We start from the raw sequence: 19,516 nt of genomic DNA, 5'->3' as shown, positions 1-19,516 counted from the left end.
TATGTCCACCAACTCTGTAATGCCCCTTAGCAATGCCTCTTTCAGTCCTTTGATGACAAAGACCTTGTCTTGTGTGCTTGTGCCACGCCGGTCAATTGTGGCTTCGAAGTACCCCGCTGTCGCTATAGGCGTTTGACCTGGGCCAGTCAGTGTCTCCGCTGAGGTCTTCGGGGGTCCCACGGTATTCTTGTTGTAGTCGTTGAGTGATATAGCTGTTACATCTGCACCCGTGTCGACTTTGAACGTAAAAGGCGAGCCGTTGACCTTGACAGTAACTCTCCATGGATCCGAGATTGACCGGGTTTCGACCTCACCGAGGTAAACTTCCTCGACGCCCTTACTGCGCTCCGAGACACGTGTCAGTGTTTCATGCTTGTCCTTTCGTGACAGGCACACTGATGCGTAGTGGCCCTTTTTTCCACAGTGGTTGCACGTCTTGTTTGAAGCCGGGCAATGCACTTTCGTGTGGTCCCGTGCGCCGCCGCACCACCTGCAGTGTCCTGCTTCTGTCTTGTTCTTGTGCTGATAGGATGCTTGGATGGGCGGTTTTCTTGTTTCCTTGCGGCGATTCTTTCTGACCTCGTCGACGGCCGGGGTCGCTTGTTCACCTCCGCGAATCTCTCTCTGTTGCTGCTTGACCACCTCGGAATTGCGCGCCTTCGTGATGGCGGTCTCCAATGCCAGTTCCGAGTCCAGCTGAAGTCTTTCACTCAGCTTAACTTCGATCAGTCCAACGACGAGACGATCTCTGATCGATTCTTCTTTCAGGTTCCCGTATTCGCAGGTTTCGGCCGCCTTTTTAAGATCCGTAACGAAGGCGTCAACAGTTTCGTGTGGCTCTTGCTTACGGCTGTTGAATTTCGCCCGCTCGTATATCACGTTCGTCCTTGGCACGAAGTGCTTTCCAAACGCTCTTGTCACCGCTCCGCAGTCCTGCTTCTCGGCGTCTGTTAGTTTCAGCGAGGCCAAGATGTCCTCGGCCTCCCGGCCCATGGCGTACACCAGTGTGTTCACTTGTGTCTCGCCTTGTTTTTTCAAGCCCGAGATCCCTCGATATCGTTCCCACCTTGTGAACCATCGTTTCCAATCTTCCGGTCGTCGGAAGTCAAGTTTTTCCGGTAACTCGACCACGAACGGGCTGAGAGGCGCTGTTTGCTGGGAAGTTGTCATCTTCGTGCCGGTTGGCGTGGTCCTTTGTCCGAGGACGTGCTTTGGCAACGAGGCCTAACGTTTTTTTCCCGCGCAACTATGTACTTGGACGCTTCGTGCGGCTCGTACGGCCTACCTGGAGCGGTTGCTCGCTGACTTCGTGTTGTGGACGGATCCCACCGCTGCCACCATGTGGTAGCCGTTGTTCGGGTATAACAATAACGGTTTATTGCGGGTTAAAGGCAATACGTGTGGTCAGCGACATACAGCCGTGTCTTCGCATGTTTGCGCCGTTCTCCCGTCCGCTGGCCCCCCGGAGCGAGAGTACTCCGTGCGTAGGCGCGTCGCGGCGCTGCAGTCGGCGGTCGCTCGCAATGCCACTCACGACACTTTCAAATTCATCGCATTAAAAACGGTGCTAAAACGGCTTCGTACGTGTATTTGTGTGCAATGTCGAACACTCTTAGCGCGAACACGACGTCGGCGCTTTTCAGCATGAGGGATATACGCGCCCAACGAACGAAGGACATCTGAAAATTAAGGGAGACGGCAAGAACTACGCAGTAACACTGGATCAGTAACTACCCGTGCATGTACGATCAAAATAAATTGAAGGCCACGCAATATATTCGACTTTAAATAAGTAGTACCGCTTTATTCTTTCTGCTATGAGCGAAGATGTTTGTTCTACGTACAAACAATCACCCGCACGCTCGAAATCTTTGAGAACAAGTGCCCGATAAGAGCTGCCCGGCAGAGAAAACAATACAAGAGACACTTTTCATAGTCCATGTAGTTTATTCTCTACGTTTTGAATTTTTTATCCGCTCAAGCCCGACGGGGTCGTTCTCATATAGTGACAGTACTGGCATATTATCAATATAGAAGCTTCACCGGAAACCTGGCGAGCCTTGAACACACTCTATATTTCTTTCGATTGTAATTTTGCTTTAAATCGTCGCTTGTTTTTACATACCAGCTGCGGAACACACGTTTGGGACTGAAATGTTGCGAAGTTAGACATGGTTCACTGATGAAGAAAAATGCGCTAACTAAAGCAACTACACTTTTACAGTGTTAATCAAGGTACGTACTGTTCGGTACGACTTAAATAACCAACGTGTTGCGTGTTATTTTCCGGCCAAGAGACCAAATGCCCGCGCGTTTTCCCACAGGAATGCACTGGAGCACCGCAAAAGTAGACTGGTTGCTGTCTGCTTCAATTTGCGCCACGGAAGTCGCATAGACACTAGCGCCGGTTGAACCTCTAGCGTACATGATAATAACTCTATGGTGCAATCCCCTCGGCCCAGCACACGCAGGTTCGTCGCTTCGCAAAGGGAGCCCATCACGCGCCATACGCACGAACAATGAAATTGGAACCGGGCAGAAGCCATTTTTGGGAAAGGTTTATAGAAGCAAGCGAGTTCTCAGCCGCTGTTACAAAATGTATTGTGTCGTCGCCAGATCGTCAACTACAGTACTCAAGACCTCTTGAGTGAAGCAGTCCATGCAGCGCGTATTGACAAACGGTGGGAGAGAGAAAAAAGAAAACATGTATCAACGAATGGTGATTCCGAGACACATATAATGAGCCCGCGAAAAAGAAATAAAGTCGCTCACACTGTCAAAGTGTGCGAAGGTATGCGTGTCTTTTGTGGATCTTAGTATCTTGCTCTCGAAGCTTATTTCTTCGACTGGATCTTTGTGTTTGAACATAGTGTATTTGTGCACCACACAGGAAATCTAAGTACGAAGTACGATCAAACGTTTCGAGACTGATTTTGTAGCCTAAAAAGAGAGGACAGCACAGTGAGGCGCGCACGGTAATTGAAGGGAAGGACCTTCGCGTCTCATATTGGCGCCGTGACCGTTTGAAAGCGTCGCAGTGGTCGGCCTTCCACGAATGGCCGAATGCTGATTTTGACGTCAGCAAAGGATTTTCCATCATCGAAGAACCTCGATTTTGACGGTGTCGGCAGTGTTGGTTTCAAAGCGCAATGATTTCCAGCTTCTATCAGGCTAATTACAGACACCGTCGAACTTGTTGTTCACAAGGTAATGACGTCACGAGAGGTAACCATAGGAGGGCGCCACCCAAACATCTCGCCGCTAACATCAAACGCCGTCGTTCTGTGAGCATTTGGAGCTGCGCGTCACGAGTTTTTGCGATCACGTTCACGAGCACAATGGAAGTTTCACCACAGACTGCAAACCAGAGCGAGAGCAAAAATCAATTCTGCGTCAACCTCGGCAAATTTAAAACATAGGCCTTTGAAATTTTGCAACAGGCTTATGTCAAAAAGCAGTGCATTGTGCGGAGTGTTTTGAGTGCCACTCGCGCTTCAAGAATGGCGGGATATCCCTGGAAGATAAAGTGAGGTCGGAGAAGGTCACCCTGCCTCTCTTTGTATTGCTGTGATGTTCTGCCATTCTTGAAGCGCGAGTGCCACTCAAAACACTGGCACAATTCACTGCTTTTCGACATAAGCCTGCTCCAAAAATTTCAAATGTCTCTGTTTTAGAAATCTTTGCCGAGTTTGACGCAGGATTTCCGTTTGCTCTAGCTCTGGTTTGCAGTCTGTGGTAAAATCTCCATTGTGCTCGTGCATGCGATCACAAGAACTCATGTAGCGCAGCTCTATACATGTTCACGAAACGACGCCCTTTGCCATACCGAGACACGAGAGTTCCTGCCTTCGACATCTGCGCGCGCATCACCGTGCTGCCCTCTTTTTTTTTTTTTTTTGTCGGAAAAATCAGTTTCGGAACTTTTTGATGGCTTCTCATATGTGGATATTTATATGCACAAAAACAATAAAAAAATGTTATTATCATATTAGTATAAACACATTCCATAAATTATTAAACTAGTAATATTGTAGTATTAGTAATAATAATGTTTCTTTTGTATTGTGTTCCATGTGTAACGATGTCTAAGACATAAGTGTTAACTTCTAGCTCTACACTTGACAGTTGCACTTTGTGTCAGACGCTTTCGTGTTCCGGCTTTCGATGGCGGCTGGGTTTCACTCACGCAAGCCCATTTCTGCTTTGATTGACCCGATAACGTCCGTTGGGCTGTCTAAAAAACGAACCTATATATATATATATATATACATTTTTTTTATCTTTAGCATTTGGAGATTTTTATTTCTATATAGGCGTCAATCACACAAGCCCTTTGTTGGCTTTGACGTACCCATACACATTTAAGCCGCTTTTCTCCAATGGGTAAATAAACAGATATTATTATTATTACTGTTACTGCTATTATTATTAGTATTATTTATATTAACTTCCGACTGTGTTTTTACTCGGTGTGCAATCGTACGTGTATGCGTGTGTCTGTAGCATGTGCTGTCAATGATTTCGTTGTTGTTCTCTTTTTTTTTTTTGGGGGGGGGGGGGGGGGGGGAGGGTTCTTTGATTATTGTGGCAAGACACAAGGAAGACACCTAAAACAGTGTTTGCAGTCTTTCTTTTGTACGATGTATTGGCAGTGTGACCGCGACTTATGGTTGTTCCCGCGCACCTAATGAAATTGATTTTCGATTCCATCTTGAGCGGCCGATAGCCCCGCCGACACGACCGTCGAAAGTTCGAGCGACGAGTTTTGTCCTCACCTGTGTTCCTTTGTGTCCCTCACGCAGGCTCGGTGCTGAGCGACGAGACCGGGCCCGTGTACGTGGCCCGGGCCGAGGCTCTGACGCAGGCCGTGGTGGCGCAGACGGCCCTGCCCACGGTCACGGTCCGAGGCTTCCTCAACTTCCGCACCACCGTGGACGGCACCGTGATCGTGTTCACGCCGGCCTCGGACGCCGCCAAAGCACCGCCCACGGCGTCGCAGGCGCCCACGCACAAGGCGCCCCAGGCGCAGCAGGTGAGCGCACGACTGAGAGAAAATTCAATCGCGTTGTTGTCCACACAGTACCTGAGCACACCCGTGGAGCACAGACCCACACCCTCCGTATCCTATAGTCACTCGTTGCGAATATTCGAAACTTCGAATAACTCCCGAATAGCGTCTGCCCGATTCGATTCGCAACACGCTTTTAGAGTATTCGAAGTTTTTTCTAATGCACCCCGGACAGCGAAGTCCAGTCACGTCGTCTAGAGAAACATTTCCACGGAATCATCGAACAACATACTTCTCTCCGTAGTCCTTTGATCACTTATTACCAGAGATGCGTGAATATTCGAAACTTCGAATATTCACGCACCCCTTATGTAATGCCCTAACAGGGCGTTTAAGGTGAAATAAATGAAATAAAATTCGTGAATATTGTTTTCTTCTTTTTTTTTTTTTCGCAGTACTTTTACTTTTCGACACATTTGAGATTTTCAAATGCACGCCGGACAGCGAAGTCCAGTGACGTAATCCACGAACACAACAGATTCGCAGAACATCAAACCACATAAACTCGCCGCAGTCCCCGTGATCACCTAATAGTAGGGGTATCTGAATACTCGAAACTGCTAAGAATTTGCGACTAATGTCTGATATTCGATAGGCAGCATCGTTTTACTGACGAAATTAATCCCTGGAGAAGGGGAACAAGAGGGACAAAGGACAAACATAAATCTCCAAACACAGCTAGGTGACTGGTGAGCGACCGAAAAAATCCGCCTGGTCCGGGTATCGAACCCGGGACCTCTCCATTACAAGTTTTTTTTCTTTTTTTTTTTTATTTAGGGGATACTACAAGCCATTGAAGGCCCAAGTAGGTGTGGGATACAACATATACATGCACACATACAACGAAAGCAAATAACACGGCATTAAAAGGTTTACAACTAACTAGCAAATATACAGGATATATTATTTTAAAAAAAGGGGAGGGGGGGGGGGGGAGAAGCAAGCATCAAGCAGTATGTAATTCCATCATGCACTAATACAAAATGACCTATCCAGATGTAGTATGAAGGTTTATACAATGCTAATGTCTATGCGAAAAAGATGAAGGTGCAGCAATGTACAAAGCAAAACATGCTAGTTATCAAGACGCTCGAGACCTTCTACAAAGTTGGTGTCGATAAATAGTTCGAGAGGTAAACCGTTCCAGTCGCTAATAGTGCGAGGGAAAAAGCTAAACTTAAATAGAGCAAACGGGTTTTATCAGCTGCCACCAGTCTAACAACAACAAGGGTGAAGCTTGCAAATTTAAAGTTATAATTATAACGCAATTAAACGCAAAGGTGCAAGCGAGCTGGACAAGAGTGACGAAATTAATCCCTGGAGAAGGGGAACAAGAGGGACAAAGGACAAACATTAATCTCCAAACACAGCTAGGTGACTGGTGAGCGACCGAAAAAATCCGCCTGGTCCGGGCTCTACTGACGTCTAACCCCTGGTTAGCTCAGTTGGTAGAGCGCTCCACCTGTAATCGAGAGCTCCCGGGTTCGATACCCGGACCAGGCGGATTTTTTCGGTCGCTCACCAGTCACCTAGCTGTGTTTGGAGATTAATGTTTGTCCTTTGTCCCTCTTGTTCCCATTCTCCAAGGATTAATTTCGTCACTCTTGTCCAGCTCGCTTGCACCTTTGCATTTAATTGCCTTATAATTATATCGTTTAACTGTTTGAAGTATTCCAGGTTTACAAATATTCGAAAATTTCTAATATCTTCAGAATTCTCAGATTCTTCGCGTTAAGCTTCGCCGCCTCGCGCCAGCGCGCACGCGTCAAGCTTCACCACTTGGCTCCGACGTGTTAGGAGAAACGGCTTACGTGTCGGCAAATCTGGGTTGGATCGATGGTATCGGAAATTTTGCTCGCTATTCTAGTCCAGCCCACCATAGCACTCCAGCCGCGACAGACGCTCCCCTTCCCTTGCGAGGCATTGTGAAGACTACGGTGCATCCAGCGAGCGCCTCGACCCGTGCATGAGCGACAGAGAGAAGAACGGCACATGTACCTCTCTCCAGCGACCCGCGCGATAAGGAGAAAAGGACAGCACGTGCACCTCATGCATTTTGGTGTGACAACCGGAAGTTTGCAGAGGGGCGGGGGACTGAAAAAAAAAATGCTACCGCATATAAAATGTGTTGCGTATATTTAGACAGTCGGTAGTTAGAAGCCCCAATAGGCGTGTGTCTCCGCTGTAGAAGTTTAACCATTACAGTATTACCGATAGCCTGGAGTCTTAAAAGTACACTATGCAGTAGTGATACACGATCGCACGTCGGTACGATATCCATCCAGATCAAAACAGGGCAAGGGTGGAAACCGCCATTTAAAAGAGTAACAACCAAACAAGAGGTCCTTAACACGTGGCGCACCCGTTTTGCCTCTCCTTTCCCACGCAGACGACCAACGTTTTAGGGTTCGAGATCGTGGGCGGCGCCAATGAGGTCCTTCCGCCGCCGTCTACCACGACGCCTCCGCCGGCACTGCCTAGCCGGACGTCGACAAGGGCACCCGTCAGAACGACTACGAGTAGCAGTAGGGCCACCAGTAGCAGGGCCGCCGCCACGGCCAGAAGCAGCGCCGCCAGCAGCACCTCCAGTCGACCCCAGTACCCGACGGGACTGGTCACCGTACTCGGAGGAACACACGTCAATGGGTACGTTGGAGGACCACGGGAGGGGTGGCTCGGACGCACCGCCGCGTTGCTGAGATGATCATCAAGACGCGACGCCCTCAATCTTACCAGTGCCATGGCATTGGTAAGATGGAGGATATAGGTATCTAATCTGCACTCTGCAAAGTGCAGAGTGTCAGATGCTTACGTGCGGTGGTCAAGATGTGGTTCCATTTAGGATGTACCACAGTGAAGACTAGAAGCCCAATTTCATTTGGGTGGTAGTTACTCCTGCTGCACGAGGTTCGTGCACCGGAGGTGGTTCTTAGAGCAAGGAGCTCGAGCCTATGGCTTTCGGTGTGGTACATCTCAAGGTGAAACAGAGCATATGCCTATACTAGACGAGTTCTGAATACTGAAGCATTGGCACAAGCAGTTCTTCCATGTGTGTGCTGGTCTTCAGAGAAAGGTGGAAAACCAAGAAAAGTGTTGGCCACCGCTCGGGGAAGAAAGTTGTTTGTCTGTTTACTCTGGAATGACGACAAAGCAGAGCACCAGGAGAGCTGTGGGCCTTCAGTTGTGTACAGAATGACTTGGCTGGCGCGGGGCTAACTACTCCGCTTCTCGGGCATTTTGTTTTTAGAGCGCAGCTCTTAGGCGCCCGTTCCCGGCTTGAGCGGCGTCGCCGTCGGCGTAACCGCGCGGTGCATTATGGGTAAATTTCCCCGCTAAATCTAGCAGAAAAATTTCCCCGCTAAATCTAGCGGAAACATTTCCCCGCTAAATCTAGCGGAAAAACTTCCCCGCGAAATCTAGCGGAAAAAATTTCCCCGCTGAATCTAGCGGAAAAACTTCCTCGCTAAATCTAGCGGAAAAATTTCCCCGCTAAATTTAGCGGAAAAATTTCCCCGCTAAGTCTAGCGAAAAAAATTTCCCCGCTTAATCTAGCGGAAAAATTTCCCCGCTAAATCTAGCGAAAAAATTTCCCTGCTAAATCTAGCGGGGAAATTTTGGTCACGTGACCTGGGGGTCACGTGACCCCTCCCCCAAGGTTACGTGACACCCCCAGGTCACGTGACCTCGGGGGGGGGGGGGACGTGACTCCGCCCTCCACGTGGACCCCCCTCCCCCTCGGTCACGTGACCCCAACGAGGTCACGTGCCCTCGGGGGGGGGGGGGGGGTCACGTCACCCTTTCCCCTATGTCACGTGACCCCCCCCCCCTTTTTAACGGTTAAAAAACAATTACATAATCAATTATGAAGTTCCTGTCGTAGAGTCAAGTATGAGGATTGTTTCACCGATTCTCTTCTCAAGAGGCAAGGACCGTACCTTGGGGGCAACTTTCTGCGTCACTCCACAAGTGAAGCGTGCAGCTTTCATCGACACCCAAGGTGCGCGAGCTGTAGAGTTACTCCAGCTGGAAACGAAGGTGCACATACACACTTCATTTAGGAGGGCAGGTTTTTGTCGGTAACCGAGGCAATCGAACCACCATTCATAAATCTTGCTTTCCCGAGTGGATCGACAAATAATGTGCAGCGTCCTAATGAAGCGAACTGGTACTTGAAATAGGCCACACAAAAACCAGGCACTCCAAGAACTCTGGAGCGTCTGCTTTCCAGCAAAGCACTCGGGAGTGGCAATCGCTGCAATCTAATAAGGAGGCATCTAGGCGAACGACGAGACTGAACGTATATGTTTTTAACTAAAAGACAGTGTGCGAGCTGCGCACATTGTCTAAAATACATAGGCATGGCGTTTCACCATGCGCCGTGTCATGACGCAGATTTCTTTCTCTTAGGTTTAAACATATGTTCAGTTTTGTAGCTGCACTTGTAGATGGCTGCAATTGGCTCTCTCAAGTGCTTTGCGGGAAGCAGACGACCTACAGTGCTAGGGTGATAAGGAGCGATTATGTTCAGAACGTTGCAAACTGAGCTGGCCAACTCTTCTTGTTTTCCCGCGCAGGGGAGCGACGACCATCCACGAGACGAAGGTGATCGGCACCTACATCGACGGCAAATACGCGCAGATCCTGCAGAGCACGTCGCGCATCATGCACGCCTCGTCGTCGACAGAACGGCCGACCCAGGTACGGCCCACGCCGGCGTTCAAGGCGCCGGAGCCCACACCGGCGGCCAGCCTGCCCGTCGAGAACAGCCGCAAGCCCGAGCTGTCACCCAGCCCGAGGCAGCAGCAGGTCATCAGGGACAACACGGCACAGGTATGCGAGCGCAGCTGTTCTTCCAGTCACTGTTCCAGCATGCCTATTAGGGTCACATGACACGAGAGAAGTGAAGAAGGCCATCTCGAGATATATGATGGTTTGATGAGCAAACTCTACACGGCCTGATCAGTCGTTTGAAGAGCCCGTGCGAGGGATCTTCAGATATTCCGATAGGAAACACAAACTGTAGATACTTGTATGTGGCCACTTAACCACTTAACTCTCGACCAATTTGGACAGAACTAACGTTTTCGTGGACCGTGTCAATGTACGCTTTTCCCCAAGGCTCCACGAAAAAAAAGTTATTTTCTTCGTGAAAAATCGCAAACGGCACGATGCTTCTGCAACAATTCTTGAGGGTAATGTCAGACCAAGACCATCTCAAATGGTTCTCTTTAAAACGTTAAATTTCTCTCGCAAATCTTTATTTAAAAATATCACCGGTCATGAACAATCTGATAAATGACACACTCATACAGGAACTTTAATAAATATATTCTCTGTTCCTGGTTCAATATTATTTGGAGTACCACAAGCGAGCTCGGGAAACCTAAGCAGGCGCAACTAACAAAAAACGTTCCGCCAGAAAAATAAATAAGTAAAAAAAAAAAAAAGTGAAAGCCGTTTACAACTCCCTGTAACGCCGAATTAGAGCGCAGCTTTTGAGGAGGAGGAGGGAAGGGTACTGGCGGGGGTCACGTGACCTAGGGGGTCACGTGACGATGACGATGCCGATTACGTCATCAGTAACGATGACGATGCGGACACTGATGACGTCATCAGTGACGTCACTGATGACGTCATCAGTGATGATGACAATGACGATGCGTATGCCGGTGGCGTCATCAGTGACGTCACTGATGACGTCATCAGCGATGATGACGATGACGATGCGGATGCCGGTGACATCATCAGTGATGATGACGATGACGATGCGGATGCCGGTGACGTCACTGATGACGTCATCAGTGATGATGACAATGACGATGCGGATGCCGGTGAGGTCATCAGTGATGATGACGATGACGATGCCGGTGACGTCATCGGGGGTCACGTGACCCCGGGGGTCACGTGACTCGGGAAGCCACGTGACTTTGGGTGTCACGTGACCTTAGGTGTCACGTGACCCTTGGGGAGGGGTCACGTGACCTTGGGGTGACCTTGGGGTCACGTGACCTTGGGGTCACGTGACCTTGGGGTCACGTGACCTTGGGATGACCTTGGTTACGCCGACGGCGACGGCGACGCCGCTCAAGCCGGGAACGGGCCCCTAAGAGCTGCGCTCTAAAAAGACGCGTTGGTTTGAAAGCGTAAAACGCCACCAGTTGATGTAATTCCGGGATCAGCATTTTTCCACATTCGTGCACGGAGATAAGAGGCCGAGAAGCGTACGGCTAGGGCAGAAAAAACGTTGATGTACATCAGTATTCGCATAGTGATTTTTCTTCTGAATGCGGTAAGTAGAGCCTTACATATCCGCGGAATACCCGCGGATCATCCACGGATATCCGTAAACTGGCGGATGCGGATCAAAATGAATCAGATTTGGCGGATTGCGGATCGGATCGGATGCGGATCCCAGGGGTCTGCGGATGCTGATTATATGTGGATATCTGCGGGTCCAGATCTACATTTTTGCCTTGGCGGCCCCTAAACCTGTGCGACCGTACAGTGTAGAAAGTGAGTGGCTCCTATGATGTGCATAATCGAGTGTATTGAGGGAACAAACCACTCTCTTAGATAAAAGGTGCCAAGTGGTGAGAAATTTGTTTTTTACGCATCAAGAAAGATTTGATTCTCGCCAAAGATCGATTTAGAAACTTCATCCTCGCCAAAAATGATGTCCCTAGAAAAAGTAAAGAATGCAGGAGCATCAGTCGTCCCGAGAAAGCGTGTTCTTGTTTGGCATGGAAAGAGCGGAAAACGTTCTTTGGACAATGAAAACCCAAAACGTACAAGCCACAAGAAAGCAGAAGCCTGCAAGTGGCTTCTTCTCTTACAAGTAGATCGAGGAGACTGAATTCGATCCTCTGCAGTGGTGGAACTTGCGCCAGCACGAGTTTCCGCACCTCATTCTTGTAGCGCAGTTCGTGCATGCCATCCCAACATCAAGTGCATCAACGAAGCGAGAGTTCCCATTAGCGGGTATTAATTTGGCGAATCAGCCTAACTCCGTTCATACTGACGAACTATAATGTTTCTTCTAACAGCAACCCCGACAAGTGAATTGTTGCGTATTTGTGCGTTTTCTTTTTCTCGACAGTTGGCAGTGAGTTGTTTTTAAGTATACTATTCTGAGCATGCAGTTGAGTGTTCGTGTTTCAAACTGAAACCGATAGGTGTTGCCATTATTGAATATTATATCTTCCCAGTGGTCTACTAGCGCCTTACCACATATTAAAGCGCACATTGCTTAAGGAAGAGGGGTTCTTTCCAGCTTTTTTTTATTGTTTGGCATAAATAAAATGACACAATGGTATTAGTCTGTCATTTGTTAATGTTCACGTTTATAAAACAGCTGTCCGCTTGAGGTGGTTTTTAGAAAGCAAAAAAGGTACATATTGAAATGTTATTTCTTTTGAGTGCATCTCTTGGACAGAGTGCCGGTGACGCGGATTCCCAAGACGATCTCATAACTGCGATTACCTTTCCAGCGATGCGAAGTGTCTCTAGAAGGATGATCGCTTATTTTATGAATACGATAAAACAGAATACGATAAAATGACTCTCACCCTATACCGACACAAAGAGTTCGTTGTATGAAGGTAAGCCAGCAGGCTTATAGGATACCATCCAGATGCATTTTAATGTTTATTTATGCTTGATTTTTTTATGTAAAGTGATTGCACGGATTGAGGGTGGAATACAGTTCCGAACTTTGCGGATGCGGTTCGGGTGCGGATACAAAAACTGCGGTTCGGATGCGAGTACAATTATTTAAGAACACTGCATCTGCCCTTTCTTTTGAGTGCGGGTATCAGATGCGGATACGGAGTCTGTGGATGCGGATAGGATGATCAAACTGTAATCCGCGCAGGGCTCCAGCGGTAAGCGTCACACCCTCCCACTGCAGGCCTCCAAGGAAGAGAGGATCCACCATCGGCCTCGGAAGTACGGCGTTACCAGCAGCAGCACCGCCTCGAGTACCACGACTGCGTCGCCGTCATCGACGGTGCTTCGGTCCTCCTTCCGCAGTCCGGAGGTGTCTTCGAGCAGGCTGTTTCCCCGACGGACGCAGTCATTGCCGGGCTTCAAGACGTCCCGGTTTCGGGGACCGCAGTCCTCCGAGAGTCACTCGGACAGCCTGGACGAGAACACCATCGTGGTGACTCGGAGCAGGCTCAACCACCGCAGCGGGTCGGCGCCTCCGGGCATCGGAGGCACGCGCCTGAGATACGTACCGGCCAGGAACACACACACGGTACACCGTCATCTCTCACTGATCCAAACTCGGGGGTTTATGACGGTTATAGCTCTTATTTGCGATGGTATTACAAGAGCCATACTGAAGCAAGGTGTGTAGTTGGGCAATTGAGTGTGTGATGTACTTGTCTCGTGTCCTTTTTCGCGTTGTTTTATTTATTCTGGCCGTAGTGAGCATGGTGTGTATCTGTTCTTATTTCCCGACTAAGGTAAACATACGTGCGCGACCGCCGCCGACGACACAATGTTTACGTTCGTGTTTATATCCAGACTAAATCTCACTCAATGCGAAGATTCGGACGTGCTATCTCACAAGAGGTGCGCTATACGCAGCAACATCGAATCTTACTGTTCAAGAATTGGTACATAGTTTTGTTTCTTCTTATTTATAGTCGTGCCTAATACAGGACGATCGGTGGCCGACGCACACCAGCTCGGAGCACGTGGAGCAAAAGCTGTCGCTGCAGAACCCAGGGATCCTGGATACAACCACCCTTGCCTGTCTCGATTCAATGAGCGTCGTATACTGGCGCGGAGTCGTGTATCACTACTGCGTTATGCACGTTAAAGACCCCAGGCAAGCGGTCGTGCTGCACTGGCTAGATTTCTCATCTACAGCTGGCATACCAGACACCCACTGACACTGACAAACTTCCGGCTGTCTCATTATTCACACGACACAATTACTATTTGGCAAATACAGGCGATAAGACGTCGTTCGAGCGCGATGCTATAGACAGCTCAAAAAACGAGCATTTAATCTCCTTTTCTTTTTTTTTTTCTTTTTCTTTTTACGGTTTTACATTTTGATTTTTAGGTCGCGCCAGTTTTTCTCTACATACTCAGATGCGCGGTAGCTCCACGCTTCTCTTACACGCCTTTTCTGCTCGGTGGTGTCGCCTTCACCAGAGTTGCAAATAACGGGGACCCACTCAGTGTCTTTCAGACTCGGTGGGTGTCGTTCAGCTTCTCGATAAAATAAAGCGGACCGACGAGCATAGACTGCAAACAACCGTCCCACGTTGGGTTTCCAAACGACCTAGTGCTGTTTCTTCCGTCTCCGACGTCTTGCAGGTGCGGCTGAACCGATTCAAGGTGCGGCTCACTGCGAGGCCCGACCAGCCCCACGAATCCGAAGAACCTTCGTCACACCCGGCGGCAGCGGCGATCACAACGGACATGGCGAGTCCTAGCGCACACCCGGGAGACGAAGACGTCGACCCCCTGGTCTCCATAGACCCCGCCCGGGTCCGCTACGAACAGACCACAGTCACCAGTCTTGTCACCCTCCACGTCGGTCAGGGCAAGTCCGTGGTCCGCACCCTCACGCTCACTACCTCAGTCGCGCGTACTCTGGAGCCCTCGGAGCTCTTCTCCAACGGCATCCTGGAAGGCTCAGAGTCCCTGAATGCCATCACGGCCACTGCCGAAGCCTCGGAGCAGCAGACGCCGCCGCTGGTCGTCTCCCGGGTCTACTCCACCACGGAGCACTCGTGGAGGACGTCTCTGGTGCCAATCTTCGACGGCCTGGCCACCACAACTCACACGCTCACCGAGAGCTTCATCATCCGCAAGATCGTCACGGCGTACCGGACCATGCCGCCCGGAGACCTGCTGGGGCTGGACGAGCGCAATGTCACGCTGGACCTCGACTCGGAGCAGTACTTTCAGACGCTGCTCCAGGTGAGATGCCCGGTCAGTGGATCCCAGACACTCGCGTCTCGAATATACATGAATTGCACTGACGTCGCATCAGCTGCCATTGCGGTGGCCTTGCTCTTGAGCGCGCGGCTTCCGCAGCATGTATTTCGCACCACCCGATTTGTTTTTCTGAGAAAGTAGAAATGCCCACCAGAATGATGCCAGGACGTCACGTGCAAGCCATGTATAGACCTTTCCAAAAAGAGCTTTCTGGCCGCCGCCATTTGGCGAATCGAGCGACCTCTATCAGCCAGAAATTTCTGGCACCCGCCCGAGCTGTCGAAACCCGGTCAGCGTGACTCCCCACCTGCATTTCGCATTCGGAGTTCGCCGGCTTTTCTTGGAAGATTTTACTTTATTTGCCTGTTTAGGATGCTTACCCTTTGTGTGTTATCTTCCACTGTGAGAACCAGGGAATACCATAGCTCGTAGCCTACTCGGCCTTCGCAGGAAACGAACGAAGAGAGCAAACGTCAAGCAGCCCGTGATGCAAGCAGTTCGACGTTCTTGGAGGATTATTTATGTTGGGATAATCTCCAAAAAGCCTTCCCGGCTATGTTCCGGGTCTTCGCGAAAAATAGCAGATAGGGTCGGGTCCGGGTTGTGGCGACGGAATAGACACGTTCGTACAGTTGCTTTGAAGCTGTGCGAAAAAGCAGCTCGATCTCTTCTAGATGTTCCTCAAAACACACCAGATTTCGTCCGATTGTCGTGAAGTGACTATCGGCGATTGTCGACACTGTATAGTGGACATGCTGTGTTATTTGAGACCTTTCTCAAGTCCTGTTTGGATAACGCGGCACAGTGGGGTACCTACAATATATCTATATGTGGTTCGATTGATGATACTCGTTGAATTTTATGTTGTGGGCGGGGGATATCCATGCGGTTCGGATATCCTGTGTGGTCAAATATTTTTGGCGGCTAAAACCTTTGTAAATTGACACAGCTGAGTGTACGGTGCCGTAAAAAGATCAACATAAAAGGAAACAAATTTTCAAGTTGCATTTGTTCTGTCGCGCACGGACTCACCAAAACAGCTTTCATTTCTTCGTTTTTGTTCCCAAAAAATAGTACAATGCATTCCTAAAAACCCAGAGAAATTCTATTTGCCATAGAACACGAAATAAAAAAAATAGAACGCAAAATTTAGCCTCCACCAGCGCCCGGAAATGCGCCTACGCAGGCTGCCACAGCCCACTGACTAGAAAATCCACAGCTCAGCGCAGTCGGGCAACACTGACGTACTCTTAAAACCAGGGACGCGCGCTGTAAATCGCTTCGTTCAAGACTGCCGCTGGAAAGGTCTATAGACCACACGTGGCTCTGACGTCACGTTGCTGCGGTGGCGCTGCAGTTGACATGGCGCATGCGCAGATGCTTTATTTGACGAAAATGTGGTTTCTGCGCACGCGCAGTGCTCACACCTCGTGTGAGCAAACGCGGGCATGTTCGTAAACAGCATGCGCACGCTTGTGCGTTGCGCACAAACGAGCGCGTGCGTAATCCAACGAATTCCGCCTGTACAGTCTCCGTTTCTTCCCTGCATAGCATCGGGGTGTAGAGGTAAAGCGTTCTCCTGGGCGCGCGTGCACATTTGCGAAGAGAAAGCTGAGACCGTTTTCGCGCGAGCAATGCCATTTCTAGTCGCGATAAGGAGATAAGAGTTATACGACGAGCGAGTTCGTCTGTTCCATGATCAGACCATAGCCGTGTAAAAGCTTAGCCAAAGGAAGCCAAGGGAAGAGAAGAGGACGGATGGGGGATACGTACTGAAACTGTCAATGCGTCTATTTCAGGGCGGCGCACCTCCCGCCCCGACGCCACTCCAGCAACTCCAGTCGCCGTCGTCTCCCGAGGCCTCCTACCTGGCCCTACCATCCGACGGCAACCGGCCCGTCCAGCTGGCCAACCCGCTGCTCAACAACCCACTGGCCGCGGTCTACCTCGGACTTCAGCAGCTCAACCAGCAAGTCACCCTCTACTCCACTGTCACCCAGAGCAGCGTCTACACAACCACCGAAACCGTGTATCACACAAAGGTCGTCAGCTTCTACGACGGACGCCGCACCCGCTCCCGCACGCTGTCAGAGTCGCTGTCCACCACCGAGAAGACGCTGACGAGCTTTTCGACGGCCGTCGTGCCGTACATCAACACGCAGGCCCTCCAGCTTCAGCAGCTCCAGCAGCAGCAGCTTCAGCGGCTGATCGCGACGCAGCTGCCGCAGCTCACCAAGCCCACGCCCCAGTTTTCCACGGTGACGTCCACCTACACCACCGTCACCACGGCCACAAGCTACAGTTCCAAGATCTACACGCTCATCTACAACGCGTTCAGCACCCGGTTCCGCACGGTGACCAGCTCGAGTGCGTACAAGACCACACTGACCGTCACGTCCACCTCCTCCTACCAGATCCAACCGACTACCGCGGCACCTCTGCTACCGCAGTTGGCACCCCTAGGACAGCTGCTGGCGGCACCCTAGCCCACGTGTCGTTCGCGTGCGCTCACGTGGTACCCGTCTTCGGAAACAAAAGGAAACGAAATCAACAGAGAGGTGATCGCGGCGAGCGGTGGGCCATCTTTCCCGTCGGCGATTGCGCTGGGACAACGAGCCGGCGAGAAGGTGCCAACGATCATCGGCACACAGCGAGTTCGGTCAACGGTCCGGAGGCCCTCTTGCAGCCCCCATGAACAAGATACTCCTTCGAAACTTACGGTACGGCTCCAGAGGATTGCTCAAACCAACCCCGCAACATCTGAGTGCACCATCTTCGACCGAACAGGTTCCTTCGGGTTCAGGAACCGGGGTGTCCTCGAGAGCCGCAGCGCGTGCACGTGAAGGACTCCCAAGATTGGCGCCCATGCCCGCGTGCTGCGTGCCACGTCGCTGGTGTCAGACAACGGGCGTTGTGATACTGTCTGAGTGGTTCCCTCCCCCCCTCCCTCCCCTCCTCCTCCACCAACCATGCGCGCAACGTTTTTTTGGCTGGGACAGTGTGCTTATTTATTAGACGAGCGTGACATATGCGTGGCAACGCGAGCAGGTTGCCCCGCTCTGCAGGGAAAACTGGAAGCCCTCCGTCTTTTGTTCATACTTCCCGTTTTTGTTGCCAATTACTGTACCGACAATTGTTAATGTAAAAAAGAATAAAATATACTTTTTTTTCCCCAAAGATACTTCTCTCACTTGTTGTAGAGGTCTGTGCGGGTCCTGGTGACCTTTCCAGTTATAAATCTGCCAAGTACCGCCTCCTCTCAAAACCGACATGAGCTAGGACACGACTACACAAATTAAATATAACTTGGAAATCGATTGTAAGTACACACATAGTCTTAATATCACTATCACCTGCAATAAAATATTGAAGATTTCATTCCCGCCAATTACTTGAAGTATAAATTGATGAGAATACTAAGAGAGGCACCTAGCTCACACAATCAACAAATTTATTTTTCAAGTTACTGTCAACATCTAGCTGATTTTCTATCTTGTATGTTAAGATCATTCGAGTCAACAAGCCATGAAAACTCTTACAATAGGCCACCTGCACTGCCCAGGGGGTGCTGCAAAAAGGAACTTGTGAGGACTTGCTTCGGGTAGAACAAACTTGAGCATCTCAAAGCTTGAGCATCTCAAACTGCCACAGATGTGGAAGCGTGCATGGTGTGGAATGCGAGATCATGAGGAAATGACAAAGAAACAACAAAAATTTGAATGCCGTCAAAGCACAGGTCAAAGCTAAGATGCTAAAGGCATGCTCACACTGGCAACTAAGCAACAGTTGCGAGAGTGACTAGCGACGTGCGATGAGCGACTACCGAGTCCCAACGGTCACACTGCTGGCGATCGGAGAGTCACTATCGGCGAGTCGCTTCTTCGAAGCTTAGGGAGCCGCCGCCGATTCAGTGCACACTGCCACCAACCTGGGTTCGCATTTCGCTTCCATTTTCGTTGCATCATAGCTACACATGCGTCGTCATTGCCATATAAAAAAGACTCGTAATATGTTGACGTGAGTCCTACGAAACCTTACAAAGAAGCACAATCGCTACATCGGCATGCACTCGCACGAGCTACCGCGTTGCAGCACATGCCTGTCGAAAAGTGGCACGGTCTTGCTGCAAGACCGAGTTCTTTTTCGGGAACTCGTACAAATCGGGGTGCTGCATTTATAAAGCACTCGGTACTCTTTAATACCACTGACCAGAGCCGCGCCACAGATTTCTGTGGTTCTGCACCGAGGCCACCGAGGCTTTGAACGGACATGGTGGTACTACTCTCACAGAAGTACGATGTGCCAAATGTAAACAAACGAGAGGCGCACTCACGCCACTTCCAAGGCACTGCTGATTTGTTCAGTTGCCTAGCAACTCGGCAACAAGTCGCAAAATTTGGTCTGGAAGCAACTGCTCCAAACCTGTCGCTTCGCGACTTGCGACAAAAGCTGTCACGTGACAGCTGAGACTTGCTGGTGTGTTCACACCCT

The 19,516-nt window shown here is 50.0% G+C and overlaps 1 protein-coding gene across 2 annotated transcripts in view; it reads left to right on the top strand.

Annotated features, from left to right (window-relative positions):
• Nucleotides 1-18,199, top strand: part of LOC8036533 (mucin-5AC) — a 134,895-nt gene extending 116,696 nt beyond the window's left edge. The window contains exons 2-7 of one of the 2 annotated variants that reach the window (XM_042286557.1): nt 4,803-5,032; nt 7,458-7,714; nt 9,643-9,898; nt 12,975-13,322; nt 14,399-15,007; nt 16,825-18,199. In XM_042286557.1, coding sequence (XP_042142491.1) covers nt 4,803-5,032; nt 7,458-7,714; nt 9,643-9,898; nt 12,975-13,322; nt 14,399-15,007; nt 16,825-17,511 — 2,387 coding nt within the window. In that variant the 3' untranslated portion in view covers nt 17,512-18,199. Of the gene's footprint in view, nt 1-4,802; nt 5,033-7,457; nt 7,715-9,642; nt 9,899-12,938; nt 13,323-14,398; nt 15,008-16,824 lie in introns of both variants that reach the window. The other variant, XM_042286556.1, reaches the window with a different exon arrangement.
• Nucleotides 18,200-19,516: the final 1,317 nt, after the last annotated feature.

This window comes from Ixodes scapularis, unplaced genomic scaffold, assembly GCF_016920785.2.
Source record: "Ixodes scapularis isolate PalLabHiFi unplaced genomic scaffold, ASM1692078v2 PGA_scaffold7__128_contigs__length_106722199, whole genome shotgun sequence".
NCBI lineage: Eukaryota > Metazoa > Arthropoda > Arachnida > Ixodida > Ixodidae > Ixodes > Ixodes scapularis.
The sequence above is the reverse complement of the archived record's forward strand: the minus strand, read 5'-3'. Positions and strand labels throughout refer to the sequence as shown.